This window comes from Aethalodelphis obliquidens, unplaced genomic scaffold (assembly GCF_003676395.1).
Source record: "Aethalodelphis obliquidens isolate GAN/ISIS:26980383/991018 unplaced genomic scaffold, ASM367639v1 scaffold58, whole genome shotgun sequence".
NCBI classification, from domain to species: Eukaryota; Metazoa; Chordata; class Mammalia; order Artiodactyla; family Delphinidae; genus Aethalodelphis; species Aethalodelphis obliquidens.
Window position 1 is genome coordinate 9,857,169 of NW_020838002.1, and position 17,678 is coordinate 9,874,846.

At 35.3% G+C, this 17,678-nt stretch overlaps 1 protein-coding gene across 10 annotated transcripts in view; it reads right to left on the bottom strand.

Moving 5' to 3' along the window:
- The window catches only part of BCAS3 (BCAS3 microtubule associated cell migration factor), a 574,202-nt gene that overhangs the window by 428,439 nt on the left and 128,085 nt on the right, over positions 1-17,678 (bottom strand). For all 10 annotated transcript variants that reach the window (XR_003428780.1, XM_027087291.1, XM_027087292.1 and 7 more), the window contains 2 exons: positions 17,005-17,081; positions 1,176-1,252 (listed from right to left, as the gene is read on the bottom strand). Coding sequence is in view for 9 of the 10 variants with exons in the window: in XM_027087291.1 (XP_026943092.1) it covers positions 1,176-1,252; positions 17,005-17,081 (154 nt within the window). In the remaining variant the exon portion in view is untranslated. The remainder of the gene's footprint in view (positions 1-1,175; positions 1,253-17,004; positions 17,082-17,678) is intronic.

Here is a 17,678-nt window from a genome sequence, read left to right on the forward strand (position 1 = left end):
CACACTTTGATGCTATGCATCTATGAAGGAAGTTTTTTCCATAAGAAAATAATATGTAACTCTTTGCATAATACCTACAATCCCAAATGAGTAGTTTCCCACACATCACAATAAATCTGCAAGAGCCAAGGGACAATGTATATATCTTCCTCTTGGAAGTCTTGGATGTCTCCGGCACTCAAAGAAATTTCCTACAGACATAATCATTAGAAGATACCATGATGTCAGCACACTGAATTGTATGCCTCTTGTCTTATTTGAAAAGAATGAATTTGAAAAGGGATATACTGGATAATCCAGAGAAAGAAGAGGGTAGAGTATAAATACAGCATTCACTAAAATGCAAAATACCTATATGTAGCAGACAGAATTCTGGAAAAAGCATCAAGGGATTCATCCAGAAAAATAAATTCCTCCAGTAGTTTCTTGATTTTGTGAATTCCAGAGGCTAGAGATATACTGTGGTTTCACCAAATAATTGTTGTACTTACCATATCCAGACTTGTGTCAAGAACTCTTCAATACATATTATTTCATATTATTCTCAATATACAGTAACCATACAAACAAGCAAAAAGGGAACAAAAAAATGATCTTCTTTGAAGTCTGTAATATTTTTTTAGGTTTCGTTCTATATTCATATGCAGGGCACTAAATGGCATAAAAAGGGATTTGCCCTTTGCTTTGAACTAGACATAAAAAAAGTTTCAATGTATAAATATAATATCTTCACTTACTATGATGACCTTAAGAGATAAGTGAGATTGATAAATAACAACAAATGGCAGAACGCTTGTTTAGATTTAAATGTACACATACAGTTGAAGTCCATTAAATTATTCTATGCCTCAGGTTCCCAACCTACTACTAAAGACAGAAGTCATTCCTGCCTCCTGATTTCTAGCTCCACAGAAACTCCTGTGATGATATCAATGCTGTGATTTAAAATTAATGGAGTAAAGTTCTCTATATAAAACTAAGCCTGGAAAAGTAAGGCTGAGTCCAAATATTGATCCTGAGCAATAAGATCAGACAACTGGGTGCCCAATTAAAACAAAAACCAAACCAGAGAAAACAAACTAGTAAGTTAAACATTCATTATTGGTTGTTAATTACCTTTGGAAAACTCTTCAACACTTGCTCCATTACAAACATTCCAACACGGCCCTGCTTACCTTGTTTTCTGCATAAGCAAGCCAGCGGCTCCCAAGAGCAATAGGATTCATGTTGGGCCCGGGACAAGGGTAGCAGCCTGAAAATTTTCAAATGGCAATGTAAGAAATTTAATAATTTCCGTTGGTGCATCATATTTTGATGCCATAAAAACAGAATAATCAAATGCTTTTATTTTTTCAAGTCTCACATAAAATTCCCATAACCTAGTCATTATTTTAATAGCTAAAAGAGGTTCATTTTTTTCTCCTCTACAGTTTCCTTTGGGTTTTGACTCTGTTCCAATAAGAAATAAATCTGGGAAGAACTGGTATTCACTTTTCGCAAAAATTGGGCATTTTATACAGTTATTCCTGGAACAAGAGAGAGAAGCCAAGAAGAATCATTTAAAAATCATAAGCCTACAATTTCATAAGTCTAGCAAAACTGTTTAGAGAAGAAAGAGAAAGGATACAATTGGCTCAGGAATTTAAGGGCAAAGATAAGAAAGACATAACCCTAAAATAAAATGACAATAACAGGGGCAGGGTAGAACAAGTAACTTAGGTGTGGAGCTAATGGGGAGAAGTAATCCACAAAGGGTGCATCAGGAGATGTTGGGGAACTAATTTACATAATCCTATGCATTTACATTAAGCATTCAATTTCATTCTTCTTACTTTCAGCCCAGCCAAAAACAATCTAGTAGGTAGGATTATTTTGTGGTTCTCCAATTTCAAAAAAAAAATCACACATTCCTGACAGTGGTCACCAACACCATGGAAACACCAATGCCATCTTCCCGAACTCCACTAAACAAGACACAACACAATTCAGTCAAGTAAGTGATATCTGTCATCCGTGAGGGTCTCATCTCCCCTTCTGACTATACCAATAAGGTCTCTGAGTATAATGTCCTCATCTGTCAGCTACACAAAATAATATTATAGGGTTTCACAAAACTGCTTTTAAGGGACTACTCAAAGGAGACTGCAGAATCAAAGAACACAAAAAGCCTAACCTACAGAATTCCTTGTTTATCATTCCACAAGTATCTGGTTAATATTTTCACAAATGTTTTTCCCTAAAATGTACACTAGCGGATCAAACTGAGGTTATCTATTTCATAGTTTAGGTCTCAATTTGGAATCTAAACTTATACGAGACAGGTTTTTATAAAAATAACCTTTTCTTCCCATGACAAAAAAACAAAACAATACAAACAAAGAAAAACAGCCAAACTGCATGAAACACATGAGCGTACCAGGAAAAAATAGCTAATCTGAATAGCATGAACAGCACACCTGAAAATACCTTACCCAGCAGAAAGTCTCAGTCTAGTGCTGATCCTAACAGGAATAGAGTTATCAATGAATGAATAACTACTTTGACAAGTACTGTCAAAAATAAAAATAGGCTTCCCTGGTGGCGCAGTGGTTGAGTGTCCGCCTGCCGATGCAGGGGACACAGGTTCGAGCCCTGGTCCGGGAAGATCCCACATGCCGCGGAGTGGCTAGGCCCGTAAGCCATGGTCGCTGAGCCTGCACGTCCGGGAGAGGCCACAACAGTGAGAGGCCCGCGTACCGCAAAAATAAATAAATGAATAAAATAAATAAAAAATAAAAAAAAATTATATGTTCTGTAATATATTTATCTTTTTGCTTCTTTATTTTCTGTCTTCCTCCCACTTGATTAAGGTCGTGTTTGTGTCTTTTGTTCACAGTTAAATCTATACTGCTTAGAATAATACCTGAAAAATAGCTTAATAAATGTTTGAATAAATTAAACAATGCACCTAAATTAATCAAAGCATATGTATAAGACACACTTGCAAAAAAAAAAGTCATCTACAGAAGAAAAATTTTCAGATATTTTTCAAATATTGTGCTTGCCTATTCTTTAGGTTAGGCTTTTTGTGTTCATTTTAAAGCCATTTTTTAATAGAAATCTTCCTTAATTGTACATACATGCTTGCCTGAATTCAGAAAGCCTTTGAGTAGCAATCGTGGTGATTCTGAAATAGTAATGCCGTTGTGTTCACAGCCACTAGAGAAGCGCAAGTCGCTGTTGCTTTTGTTACTGCTAGTTTTCATTTCAGCTCCTTCAACTCCATCTACTTTGAGTTTTCTTTTTTCTTTTTTTTTTCGCCACACCGAGCAACCTGTGGGATCTTGGTTCCCTGACCAGGGACTGAACCCGGGCCCTCGGCACGGAGTCCTAACCACTAGACCACCAGGGAATTCCCTGAGTGTTCATTTTTAAAGAAGATGAAGATAATAATCCTAAGAGAAAATCCATATGTCATACAAAATATAAGATGTAAGTTTTCTAATGTTTCACTCATTGTTTAAAAACTTTTTTTGTATTTCAGGGTTTAAAGTGGTGTGTTTGGAATGTTTGGATTTCTGGAAAATCAGCTTCTGGGTAACTGTGATGTTACTATAATCACTGAAGGCATATTATGGACACATATTATGGACATATACATAGAAAAAAAGGTCCACTAATATAATACAAAGACAACACACTCTAATGTATATATCACACAGTATTTACATAATAGATTTCATTATGACACCCACACCTAAATGTACTTTTTTCACACCAAAATGTACTTTTATATAAGTGTATATACATAGACCATATATACTTTCAGAACTGGAGAAATGAGCATAAACACTGTCTATAAGAAAATTTCCCCTTTTAAAATGTCATGAAAAAAATAACCAAATAAAAAACAGAAATAAATACCTGTGAATTGTGGCATTACATTAGAGGCAGCTAATCTCCTGAACTTTAAAGTCAACATAATCTAACTCAACCAACTCCGATAACTATTTTGCCTCAACAGATCCTAATAATATATAAGTATACCTGCCTTCCAAATACTAAAGAATACTAAGAAAAGATGTAGTTTACAATTCTCCATTTCACTTTTTGAGTCAATGTTTTTAGAAAGCTAGTGGATCTCAAGAATTATAGTGTATTGGAATGAAAGCAAATTGTTTTTCTGCTCTCCAAAAAACATTTTACAGCTGGAATCAGCAGACCATCAGCCTCTCAGCACTATCCCAACTTTATAAGCATGACTCCTTTAAAGATTAACCATTGCCTCCAGCTAAACTCTGAAAACAAGTGAAGAAAAAAGAAACAAAAAACAACAAAAAAAACACAACCCAAACCTCTATAATACTGGGACTAATTCTAACAAGGTTACAATGTTTGTGAACAAAGTAAAAGAGAGCTGGATATTTTAAAATATCAGGTTTCCAAATTTAAATAAAGGTAAAATCCACAAAAAGCATGCTACATGAAGATGATTCTATAACTAAAAGATTCTTGAGACTGATGCAATTTTACATGGCATCCTCCCAGAATGTTGGTCCTAGTGGGGAGAAGACCTGAACTCATTTTGAAAAACAAAGGATTTAACTACTCTCTGTAACACCCTGCCTTATTTTTCTTGGAAAAGACAACTCAAAAGATTTCAGACCTTTTTCGAAAAAACAGATGTCTGCATTTATGGTCAATTGGCTTTCAACAACGCTACCAAGACAAGTCAATGGGGAAAGAATAATCCTTTCAGCGAATGATGATAAGTCAACTGATATCCGCATGCAAACGAATGAAACTGAACCCTGGCCTCACACTACATACAAAGTCGAAATGAATCAAAGACTAAAGCTAATATATTAACCTCCTGGAACAAACCATGGTAAATCTTCATAACCACAGGCAATGCTTTCTTAGATATGACACCAAAAGTACAAGTGATAAAACAAAAAAATAGATAAATTAAACTTCATCAAAACTAAAATCTTTGTGCTTCAAACGACACCACCAAGAAACAGAAAAGACAACTCAGAGAATGGGAGTTGGGCAAAACATATATCTGATAACTGACTTGTATCTAAAATATAAACAGAACTAGTATAACTCAATAAAGACAAATAAATCAATGTAAAATTTGACAAAGAAGATAGAAGATGAGCATATGAAAAGATACTCAGCATCATTAGCCATAAGGAAATGCGAATCAAAAAAAAAATGGTACTGATGAACCTAGTTGCAGGGCAGGAATAAAGAGGTAGATGTAGAGAATGGACTTGAGGACACGGGGTGGGAGGGCTAAGCTGGGGCGAAGTGAGAGTAGCATCGACATATATACACTACCGAATGTAGAACAGTTGGTTGGTGGGAAGCAGCAGCATAGCACAGGAAAATCGGCTAGGTGCTGTGCGATGACCTAGAGGGGTGGGATAGGGAGGATGAGAGGGAGGCTCAAGAGGGAGGGGATATGGGGACACGTGTATGTGGCCGATTCGCTTTGTTGTGCAACAGAAGCTAACACAGTATTGTGAAGCAATTATACTCCAATAAAGATCTATCAAAACAAAGTATAAGGGACACTCTTGCACTGCTGGTGGGAATGTAAATTGATACAGCCACTATGGAGAACAGTATGGAGGTTCCTTAAAAAACTACAAATAGAGCTACCATATGACCCAGCAATCCCACTACTGGGCATATACCCTGAGAAGACCATAATTCAAAAAGAGTCATGTACCAAAATGTTCATTGCAGCTCTATTTACCATAGCCAGGACATGGAAGCAACCTAAGTGTCCATTGACAGATGAATGGATAAAGATGTGGCACATATATACAATGGAATATTACTCAGCCATAAAAATAAACGAAATTGAGTTATTTGTAGTGAGATCGATGGACCTAGAGTCTGTCATACAGAGTGAAGTCAGAAAGAGAAAAACAAATATTGTATGCTAACACATATATATGGAATCTAAGGAAAAAAAAAAAGGGCATGAAGAACCTAGGGGTACGACAGGAATAAAGACACAGACCTACTAGAGAATGGACTTGAGGATATGGGGAGGGGGAAGGGTAAGCTGTGACAAAGTGAGAGAGTAGCATGGACATATATACACTACCAAACGTAAAATAGCTAGCTAGTGGGAAGCAGCCGCATAGCACAGGGAGATCAGCTCGGTGCTTTGTGACCCACCTAGAGGGGCGGGATAGGGAGGGTGGGAGGGAAGGAGACGCAAGAGGCAAGAGATATGGCAACATATGTATATGTATAACTGATTCACTTTGTTATAAAGCAGAAACTAACATACCATTGTAAAGCAATTATACTCCAATAAAGATTTAAAAAAAAGTATAATCAGATACTACTTTGTGAGATACCAACAGGATATATATAATCTTATTAACAATCATTGGTGAGAAACTGGAACCCTCATACACTGCTGGTAGGAATGTAAAATGTGCAGTCACTGTGCCCAACAGCTCTTCAAATAGTTAAGGATAGAATTACCATATGACCCAGTAATTCGACTCCTGGGTACATACCCAAGAGAAACGAAAACATATCCACACAAATACTTATATCCAAGAGAATCAAAAATAGATGTCCCCATAAAAACCTTTCATTTATGAAAGCATTATTCATAAAACCCCCAAAATGGAAACAAACTAAATGGCCAGCAATAAAAAGAAATGACGTATAATATTCCACTGTCAGGATACACCACAGTTTATCCATTCACACACTGAAGGACACTTTGGTTGCTTCCACTTTTGGCAATGTGAATAAAGCTGCTATAAATATCTGTGTGAAGGCTGTGTGAACATAGTTTTCAACTCATTTGGTTAAATAACAAGAAGTGAGATTGCTGGACTGTATACTAAGAGTAGGTCTAGTTTTGTAAGAAACTATCAAATTGTATTCCAAAAGTGGCTGCACCATTTTGCCTGCCCACCAGCAATGAGAGTTCCTGTTGTTCCACAACTCTGACAGCACTGGTGTTCTCAGTGTTTTGGATTTTAGACGTGTGATGATTATCTCATTGTTTTAATTTGCATTTCTCTGATGACATATAATATGGAGTATCATATCATATGCTTATTATTCTTTGGTGAGGTGCCTGTCAAGAGTCACTGGCCCATTTTTTAATCAGGTTGTTTATTTTGTTCTTGCTGAATTTTAAGAGTTCTTTGTATATTTTGGATAACAGCCCATTATTAGGTTTGTCCTTTTTTTTTTTTTTTTTTTTGTGGAGTATAGTTGATTTACAATGTTGTGTTAGTTTCAGGTGTACAGCAAAGTGAGTCAGTTATACATACATATAACCACTCTTTTTTTAGATTCTTTTACCATATAGGCCATTACAGAGTATTGAGTAGAGTTCCCTGTTCTACTGTGTTGTACAGTAGGTTCTTATTAGCTACCTATTTTATCTTATTTTTGGCTGCGTTGGGTCTTGGTTGCTGTGCATGGGCTTCCTCTAGTTGAGGCAAGCAGGGGCTACTCTTCGTTGCAGTGCGCGGGCTTCTCATTGCGGTGGCTTCTCTTGTTGCAGAACACGGGCCCTAGATGTGCGGGCTTCAGTAGTTGTGGCTCACGGACTCTAGAGCGCAAGCTCAGTAGTTGTGGCACATGGGCCCAGTTGCTCCGTGACATGTGGGATCTTCCCGGACCAGGGCTCGAACCCATGTCCCCTACATTGGCAGGAGGATTCTTAACCACTGCACCACTAGGGAAGTCCTAGTTATCTATTTTATATATAGTAGTGTATATATGTCAATTCCTATCTCCCAATTTATCCCTCCCCACCTTATCCCGTTAACCATATGTCTGTCTTCTACATCTGTGACTCTACTTCTGTTTTGTAGAGAAGGTAAGTTCATCTGTACCCCTTTTTTCAGATTCCACACATAAGCAATATCATGATATTTGTCTTTCTGTGTCTGACTTAACTTCACTCAGTATGATAATCTCCAGGTCCATCCATGTTGCTGCAAATGGTATTATTTTGTTCTTTTTTTATGGCTGAGTGATACTCCATTGTATATATGTACCACATCTTCTTTATCCATTCCTCCGTTGATGGACATTTAGGTTGCTTCCATGTCCTGCCTATTGTAAATACTGCTGCAGTGAACACTGGGGTGCCTGTATCTTTTCAAATTATGGTTTTCTCCAGGTATATCCTAGGAGTGGGATTCCTGGGTCATATGTTAGTTCAATTTTTAGTTTTTTAAGGAACCTCCATACTGTTCTCCATAGTGGCTGTACCAGTTTACATTCCCACCAAGAGTGTAGGAGGGTTCCCTTTTCTCCACACCCTCTCCAGCATTTATTGTTTGTAGATTTTTTTGATGATGGCCATCGTGACTGGTGTGAGGTGACACCTCACTGTAGTTTTGATTTGCATTTCTCTAATAATTAGCAATGTTGAGCATCTTTTCATGTGCTTTTTGGCATTCTGTACGTCTTCTTTGGAGAAATGTCTATTTAGATCTTCCACCCATTTTTTGATTGGTTTGTTTTTGATATTGAGCTGCATGAGCTGTTTGTATATTTTGGAGATTAATCCCTTGTCAGTTGCTTCGTTGGCAAATATTAATTTGTCTATTACAAATATTTTCTCTCAGTCTGTGGCCTTTCTTCTCATTTTCTTGACATTGTCTTTTGCAGAGCATAAGTTTTTAATTTTAGTGAAGCCCACTTTATCAGTTATTTCTTTTGTGCCTTTGGTGTTGTATCTAAAAAGTCATCACCATACCCAAGGTCATCTAGGTTTACACCTATGTTATCTTCTATAAATCTTATACTTTATGTATTACATTTAGGCCTGTGATATTTTTTGAGTTAATTTTTGTGAAGGATGTATAGTCTGCGTCTAAATTCAGTTTTATGCCCGTGAATGTCCAGTTGTTCAGTACCATTTGTTAAAGAGACTATCTCTGCTCCATCGTGCTACCTCTGCTTCTTCATCAAAGATTTATTTCTGGGCTCTCTATTCTGCTTGTCTATTCTTTTGCCAATGTCACACTGTCTTGATTACTGTAGCTTTATAGTAAATCTTGAAGTTGGGTAACAACATGGAGGAAACATGATATTATTCATTGAAAGAAGCCAATCAGAAAAGGCTACATACTATGATTCCAACTATATGACATTCTAGGAAATGCCATGGTTGCTGGGGGGAACGGGAGGGCAGAGATGAACAGGCAAAGCACAGAGGATTTTTAGGGCAGTGAAAATACTCTGTATGATATTACAATGATGGATATATGTCATTATACATTTACCCAAGCCCACTGATGTACACCACCAAGAGGGAATCCTAAGACAAACAATGGACTCTGAGTGATAATTATGTGTCAGTGTAGGTTCATCAAGTGTAACAAATGTACTACTCTGGTGAGGGATGCTGATAATGGGGGAGAGGGAGACTATGTATGTGTGGGGCTGGGGTTATATGGGAAATTTCTGTGTCTTCTGATTAATTTTGCTGTGAACCTAAAACTGCTCTAAAAAATATAATCTTCTACTATGTTCAGTGAAAGACACAAGTCACAAAAGACCACACACTGAATGAAGTTCAAAAAGGACTATGAAACCCTCTCCAGAAAGAATAAGCACATAAAATATTAAATATCATTTCAGAGATTTATTTGACCATCTTACTCCTGATTAATGACCCTCTTAAGGTTCCATGAGCTTTGAATTTAAAACTTGATTTTATTTTTGCTTTATTTTTTATGTATATGAAACAGAGTAATGCCATTCAAAGGCTCAACGGGTTCAATGGGTGGGAATTATGTGCAGAAAATATGAAAATCACGTTAGTTCATGGCATACATGTTATTTAGAGTCCACTTTATACTGAACACCTGCCTGGGCTCTGAAAACACCATGGCAGCCTAGTCTGTTGTATACAGATGGGAAACCAAAAGAACAGGTTTTTAACTTGAACTGGTCTTAGATGCCACATTAACCTGCCAATCTCTTCTTATCAATGTTACAAGCTTGCTTAGAAACATAAAAAGAAAGGTTCCTCTTCCCAAAATTAAAACTAATTTTACATTTTAAAGATCCTTAAAATACATTCCTTATTTGTAATTCACCATTAACATAAATGAAAAATACACATTCTAACCCTAAGAAATAACATTAGGATTGTAAGGAATAAATTTTCCTCCTCAAAGTAAAAACAGAAGCCAGTGGAAAGAGTTACTTCCTATACAATCCTTTGGTCTCTCTGGAGACTTCATATCTGCATTTAAACTTAAGCACACTGGAAATGACTGCTAATGACATCTATCAGTCTTGGTCTTTTGTTTTCTTAATCATATGTGGGTTTTGGATTTCCACATCAGACAGCTGCTCAAGGCCACCTTTTCTGTACAGCCAAATACGAAGGTGTCTCCTTTCTCATCATATTGGCTGTGTTCCCTTTCCAGTTCTCTATCAGCTCTCTTTACCTGCCCTTCCACCCTTTGGCACAAATTCCCATGGTGCTTTCTCTGATGGACACAGCTGTCTCTACTTATTTTACAGTCTCATCATTGTATTCATACACAACTTAGGCAATCATGATTGTATTACACAAGAGCTTTTCAAACTCTTTTAGAAATTAAATGCTTGCATGAACAAAACAATATCCTCATTAAGAATCTGTCATTCTACATGGGCTTTAGTACTAATTCTTTAATAACTAGAAACCAATCAATGGGGGAAAAAAACTAAATGGGCTACCACGAATGCTATTCTCAGTACGCCTATAAGCTCCCCTGTCCTCCAATCCCTATATCCTGTACTTCTCACTGTCCCAAGCAAAACTGGCTTACAAGCATGGAATAACCCAAATTCAGAGAAACACACATAACTTATACCATGCTTCTTTCCACCTGCCAAAAGTTTCAGTCTGTTTAAAGGAATGGGGATGGGGGTGGGGGTTGCAAAAATTAGGGGAAAATAAGCTTATTTCAAGTTAGGAAATGGCTCCATGTGTTCCTTGATTTTAAATATTAAGTCTTGCTCGATTTTGTTCAAAATGTTGATAAAAATCCCTTAAGGTGAAGTTGTATTTCAAAGAAAAGAAGCTAAATTTCTTCATACAAGCATGCGTTAAATATCATCAATATCACGAACCTAACAACCCTTGAATAAATCTGGTTTATAGGGTTTTCAAGTAAAGTAAAATAATATGTAACTAAGAATGGTGAGAAAATGGAAGTATGAAATGAGATATATAACTACTATTGGCCAGAGTATTATAGATGAAGGGTTTGGGGAGATCTGCTGTGAAATGCTACAATGAACGGCATTCAGAGTGTGAGGAGAGAAATCACAACTTTTGTTGTTCTTGATGCTTTCTGGACTCTTTTTTTAATGTAAACTATGTATTTAAATATAATATAGATAAAGAAGTACCCAAGTCAACAAAGTAAACATATGCGTGCATAAAAGCAGCATCCAAAACAAAAAACAGGACATTATAGAATCCCAAAAGCCCCTTCTCATACCCCCTTCCAGGTTACGCAGGTGTGTTCTGACAACGATACTAGACATCTATCTTCAAAAGATATCACTGGATTTTAACACATAGTTTATTACACTTATTTCCATCATTTATCACCAAGAAATGACAGTTGTACTTCTATACTACCTCATTTTTCAACATTTAACATACATTTCAGACTTAAAGGAATCCATACTAAACAGACTTCATGGCATCCTCAAGCCACGAGACCCATTTTACAAGCAGTACAGTCACAGAATAAGTGATAATCCTAATGAATCAGAAATTACTGAAAATTCACTACTGTGGGCTCCACTCCACTTGACCAGGACTTGCTGCATGCCACTTATAAAGCACCTGACTGCAACACTAGACACACTAGTGATCCTTCCAGATCTCTTCTTCCTATCATGAACAATTCACACAATATGAGACTAATATTTTAATAATATTTGTTTCAACTGTTCAGTAGTCCAGCAATACAGAGGGAAGCATTTGGGACTATATGGCAAAGATCCTAAAACAATATTAACGTGTAAAAAAAAAAAGAACACTCATTTTTATCAAACTCAATTGATATTTTGTGCTTTCTAAAGGCTTAAAAAACAGAAGCTCCTGCTCCTGAAAGGGGAAACAATACTCCAGATACTGGAGAGAGATTCAAGAGCTAATCACTACAAAGGTATAATTTTCAAATAAACGCACACTTCAGAAAAGCTGTGTACTTAACTCCAACATGAAAAAGAAACTTTGTTCATATATGCATTCATATATTCATTTCTTTAAATACCCACCAAATTTATAATTCCCAGTTTAAACCTATATCACTTTCTCTAGAGATGACTACTGATCCTATATGAATAACTTTCTTCCTTATCTGATAACTTTTGATACAGTTGTACTACATTCTCAACGCTTTTGGCTAGCTAAACATCTTGGAAAAGAACCACTGATGCTTTGAAAGTAGAAATAGTTGTGATAAATGTTTTCATCTTTAGCAAATTGAGTTTTATTATTGTAAGAACCAAAAATAAGCATCAGAAATATTTTTAAGTTAGCTAGAACAAATGGATATATTATACCTTGCATGACGGACCTACTTCCTTAATCCAAGTCAAGAGGAATAACTTCGCTCTCAAGGAAATTACTATATAGCGGCAAAGACAGAACAAGTAGACAGAAGACACATACAATAACATAGAAATTAAGTGTCTTAACAGAGGGAAAAATTACACTATAAAAGCATTCCCAAAGGGTATTCGGTACTGTAATCTAATAAATCTAGGAAATACTGAAATATAGTAAATAAATTTAAACAGATTAAAATGCTAATCACCACTGGCATCCTCCAATAGAAGGCAGCATTTCCTAAGTTTATTTGACCAGGGCATCCTGATTTACACAGCATGTTGAAGGTCTACTGTTCTGTGGATAGATTTTGGGAATTGCTATCTTTGGGGATTTAGAAGAAGGAGAGGCTTCCTTAAACTAAGGGGATCAGGAAATACATCATATAAGAACTAACATCTACACTGGGGCTAGAAAGACATGTAGGATTAAGTCACTGTGGAAAGAGAGACTGCTAGTGAAAAGGCCATTTCAGGCAGGAAAACAGAGCACTTGCAAAGAACTGAGATTTATGAGTGGCTCAAAGAAAATGTAGCATAAGCAGCATGAAAATGGGTTGTAGAGATAAAGGTTTAGCAAGGACACTGGATTTTGATAAAGAAGGTTTTGTATGCCAAAAACCTTGAGAGTTCAGTTGGAAGGAATGTACAAGTTTACACTTGTTGACCACAGTTACATCAAGTAAGGCCTTTGTTCCAATCAAAAGACCTCAGAGTTTAGACGATAAATTATTTGATCAATTGGTAATACAGAAGTAATGATTTTGTAAGTTCTTATCATTTAAATATAGATAATAGATTAAATTATATGTCAGGGATATGCTTCAAAATAATTTGGGAAGGGTATAAATGAAAAAGATTGTCCACGAGTTGGTACTTATTGAAACTAGATGATAAATACATGGTGGTTCATTATACTACCGTCTTTAAATAATTGTATATATTTCCCCAAATAAATTTTTTTTAAAAAATAACATTTAGGGACTGTCCTGGTGGCACAGTGGTTAAGAATCCGCCTGTCAATGCGGGAGACACGGGTTCGAGCCCTGGTCCAGGAAGATCCCACATGCCGTGGAGCAACTAAGCCCGCAAGCCAAAACTACTGAGCCCACGTGCCACAACTACTGAAGCCCGCGCGCCTAGAACCTATGCTCCACAACAAGGGTAGACCCCGCCTGCCGCAAACAGAGAAAGCCCGTGCGCAGAAACAAAGACCCAACACAGCCAATAAATAAATAATTTTTTTTAAAAAAAGAAAAAAGGCATCAAAAAAATAACACTCATAGGAAATGAAATGGTATATCTATGGCTTTAGTAATTTAATAAAATGCAATATTTTTGCCATATCACTAAATGACTAATGTTTATCAAATAAGCAAAATGACTGAAAATCAAACGTTCATTTCACCATTTTAACGTGACTAAAAATTCACCTTTCTACAAGAACTTCATGATTTCAAGTAAGACTGAAAAGTAAGAAGAATACATACTATAGTCTCTCATCTTCTGCTTAAAGGTATTTTCACTCTTATTTCCACTATAAATGGTTTAATTGAGAAAGTACAGTAAAATCCCATGAAAATATGAAATTTCTGTAATGTGCCAGTTTCTATATTGATCCTGCCAATTGACTCAAGGCCTTTAGGTACTTTCTGTAAGTTAACCCAAGTCAGGACATTCCAAAAACAAATTCTTCTATCGCAAAATCTCAGACTGCAAAATACTCTCCCAGAAAAGCTGCAAAATCATCAATGTGCAAAAACAAAACTCTCTTAAAAAATAAATTGTAATTATAGCCTACAGTGCATAGGGTTTTGTTTAAATCTTCTTATTTGTAGGTCCTTATTTGAAACAAATACATTTCTATCACCCATTAGTTAAATAACAGACATGCTGGTTGAGACAAATTTCACTCATACATAGATATAAACAATTAAAGATACAGGTTATATCTACATGATTTTATGTAAAATTTAATTAGATCATCTAAGCTTAAAAATTACTATTATAATATAAATATAATATTTACTATTATAATATAAATAATACATTGCCCATTTTCTCCAACAAAACAGAGTATTGTGAAAAGCCTATTCTGATTCCAATGTATCAAAATTATTACAAAGCCTATGTCCTTTGACTCTAACTATGAAATACACAAATCTAATTATTTTAATTCTTTCTTTATAATAAAGTTTAATTTTTTCTTTTAAAATTCTATAGTGGGTATTAATCAATGAAAAATCTATAAGGTTTATTTATCCACTAAAAAAAACTAGCATTATTATTTATGCTAGTTTTTTTTTAGTGGATAAAGAATAATAATAATATTATTAACTCTCCATTAGTAACTTACTTACATATATTAACTTCTCTTTAGTAACTGACAACTGACTTTATACCCTACCATTTATTACAGAGAAGAAAACTGAAATCTATTAGCAAGTGTAATATTACTTTCAACATGCACAGCGCAGTAGAGCCCAGTGTTTAAATAAGGTTTAAATTTCAAAACATATATTGTCATTTAAATAAACTATCTTAACAAATAATGATTTGAGAGTTCTCCCCAATTTAACACTCAGCTGAGGCAGCAAGAGCTATCTGTGAGTATAAAATTAAAATGGACCTGCAACAGAGATGTCTAACTTTGCAGAAGCCAACACACACATATCTTTGATTAACGATAAACAACAGAAGACTACTGATAAGATGTAAAGACAAATACTCAGGAAAAACTGGCATCTAAATCTGGCTGAAATATTCATACTCTGTTCTAATTCACTCCTCTGTAGCTCACACACCTGGAAGAAATGGAAAGACTCATACATGATTCCTCTATTTCTCTACTTGTTTCAATTTTAATAGTGAGTGACATAATTATAAGGTAATATATTAACGCATAAGATCTGTAAGAATTAATATGCTAAAACAGGCCATGTAATTTTCAAAGCTTACTATATTATATATATACTACATTTTTGAATGAAGATGTTATTAACAAATGTATGCTCCCCCAAAACTTTTAATTTATAGATAAAACAATAAAAGATCCTTCCTGGTAATCTATATTTAATCATTATTAAAACATCAGTAAATTTCTGATCAGTATGAAATAACTGACTGATAAGTGGGTTAATGTACTCAGTCATTCAAGAAATAGTTAATGAGAGCCTACATTGTGCCAGCCAATGTCCTAGGTGCTAGAGATACTAATGTAAATTTGTAAATGGTGTAAACTTGTGATAAAACAAAAATATGTCAATGAACATGATCTCCATTATTATCTCTGTAGATCTCTGAGAGAAAAGATTACAAGATCAAGGAGGTAAGTTGTATTCTTCTTCATAGGCTACAAAATGATAAACTATATATTACAATGAATTATTCATGTGTTATATATAGTATAGTATATATTATATAATGTATGCAATAACATATAGATTGCAAGATATTAACAAGAACATGAGCTCTAACCAGAAAGGAATAATGTCTCCTACTCAGAACTTAATACATGGATTAACATCTGATGAGTAAGTGTGTAAATAGTTCTGATATTTCAGGAGATGCAACAGTATGATTGGGATTCCCTACACATAACAAAAATGAGCTCTGTTCCAACAGAACTATTTCTGCAGCATACACATAACAGATTCTCTGAAAAAACAGCTATAGCTTTGATGGTGAGTGTTAAGAGTTAAAATACGAAAGAGTGAAAACTATTGTTTTACTAGGCTGTAGTAAAAAAAAAAAAAAAAAAAAAAAAAATCTAACTCCAGACAAGGCCCCTGTTGGAATTTCCAGCTTGCTGGACTGCCTTGCAAATCTTGGACTTGCCAGCTCCCACAACTGCACGGGCCAATTTTTTAAAAAATAGATCAACTGATCAAACAATCACTCTCTCTGTATGACTGTGTCTGTGTGTGTGTGTGTATGTGTGTGTGTGTGTGTTTGGATCCAGAATCTAGGCTTATTTCTGCAAATCCAGGCAGAGTTGTGACAGGTGGGGGAAAGAAGGAGTGAAAGACTGACACATTTCCCTCATGAATGATAATCCAGTTATGTCCACAAGTATGTTATGTTAATTAAGTAATTTAACAACGTAGCTACACAAATCTAAATTAATCACAACGACTCAAGGAAAATATATAAGGAAAAGCTGAGGTATACAACAAGGCTTCCTCAGTAATATGAAGAAAATGCACTGTGGGTTGAACACATATACCATAAAATTATATTACTAAATAAGACATCACAGAAACATAAAAATACAGTAACTGAATAAGCATGAAATACTGATGTTATGATTCCAATTAGTCTGCTGATTCTATCAAGTAAGTAGTATAAACTCAATGCATATGATAGGAAATAAATCAAGTTGATACGTACTTGTGACAAAAAATTTTTTTGTGAAAGTACAGCTATCAAAGGCAGCAATTTTCTCCTGCAATACTACGACAAGGATCCTAAAATTAGAGGGAATAAACCACAAAAGAAAATGTTAATGTGAAATTCTATAAACTGAACTATAAATAAGTTAAATCATCTAGATTTAAGTAAGTATATACCAAAGGAATTTTTAAAAATCAAACGCTTCTTAAAGCATATAGGCTAGAAACATCTGCTTATTAAATGTCAAAATACAGTCACAAAATCCTTAATATGATCAAGATAGACAAGATGAAAGGAAGAAAAGTCACAGGAGAACTACACCTCAAAATAAAATTTCATTTTCATTCATTATAAATCAAATGAACCGATCTTCATTAAGAATGTATGAGATCAATAAACTGCTGGCTATTTACTAAAAGTGTTTTTCCAGTGCTGGCTCAAAGTCATGGAATTAAACATAAAATGGATTTATACAACCTGGCACTTAAAATGATTGCTGAATTTCCCAACACAAGAGCCAAAATGAGAGCAGGAGGGAGGGAGAAAGGGAGGGAGGGAGGGAGGGAGGGAGAAAGGAAGCTCAGATAACTATTATTCAGTGTAAATGAGACATTTCTGATTATTGAAATATTAAAATTAATCAGAATCTGTATTTCTCCCAAAGTTCAAGA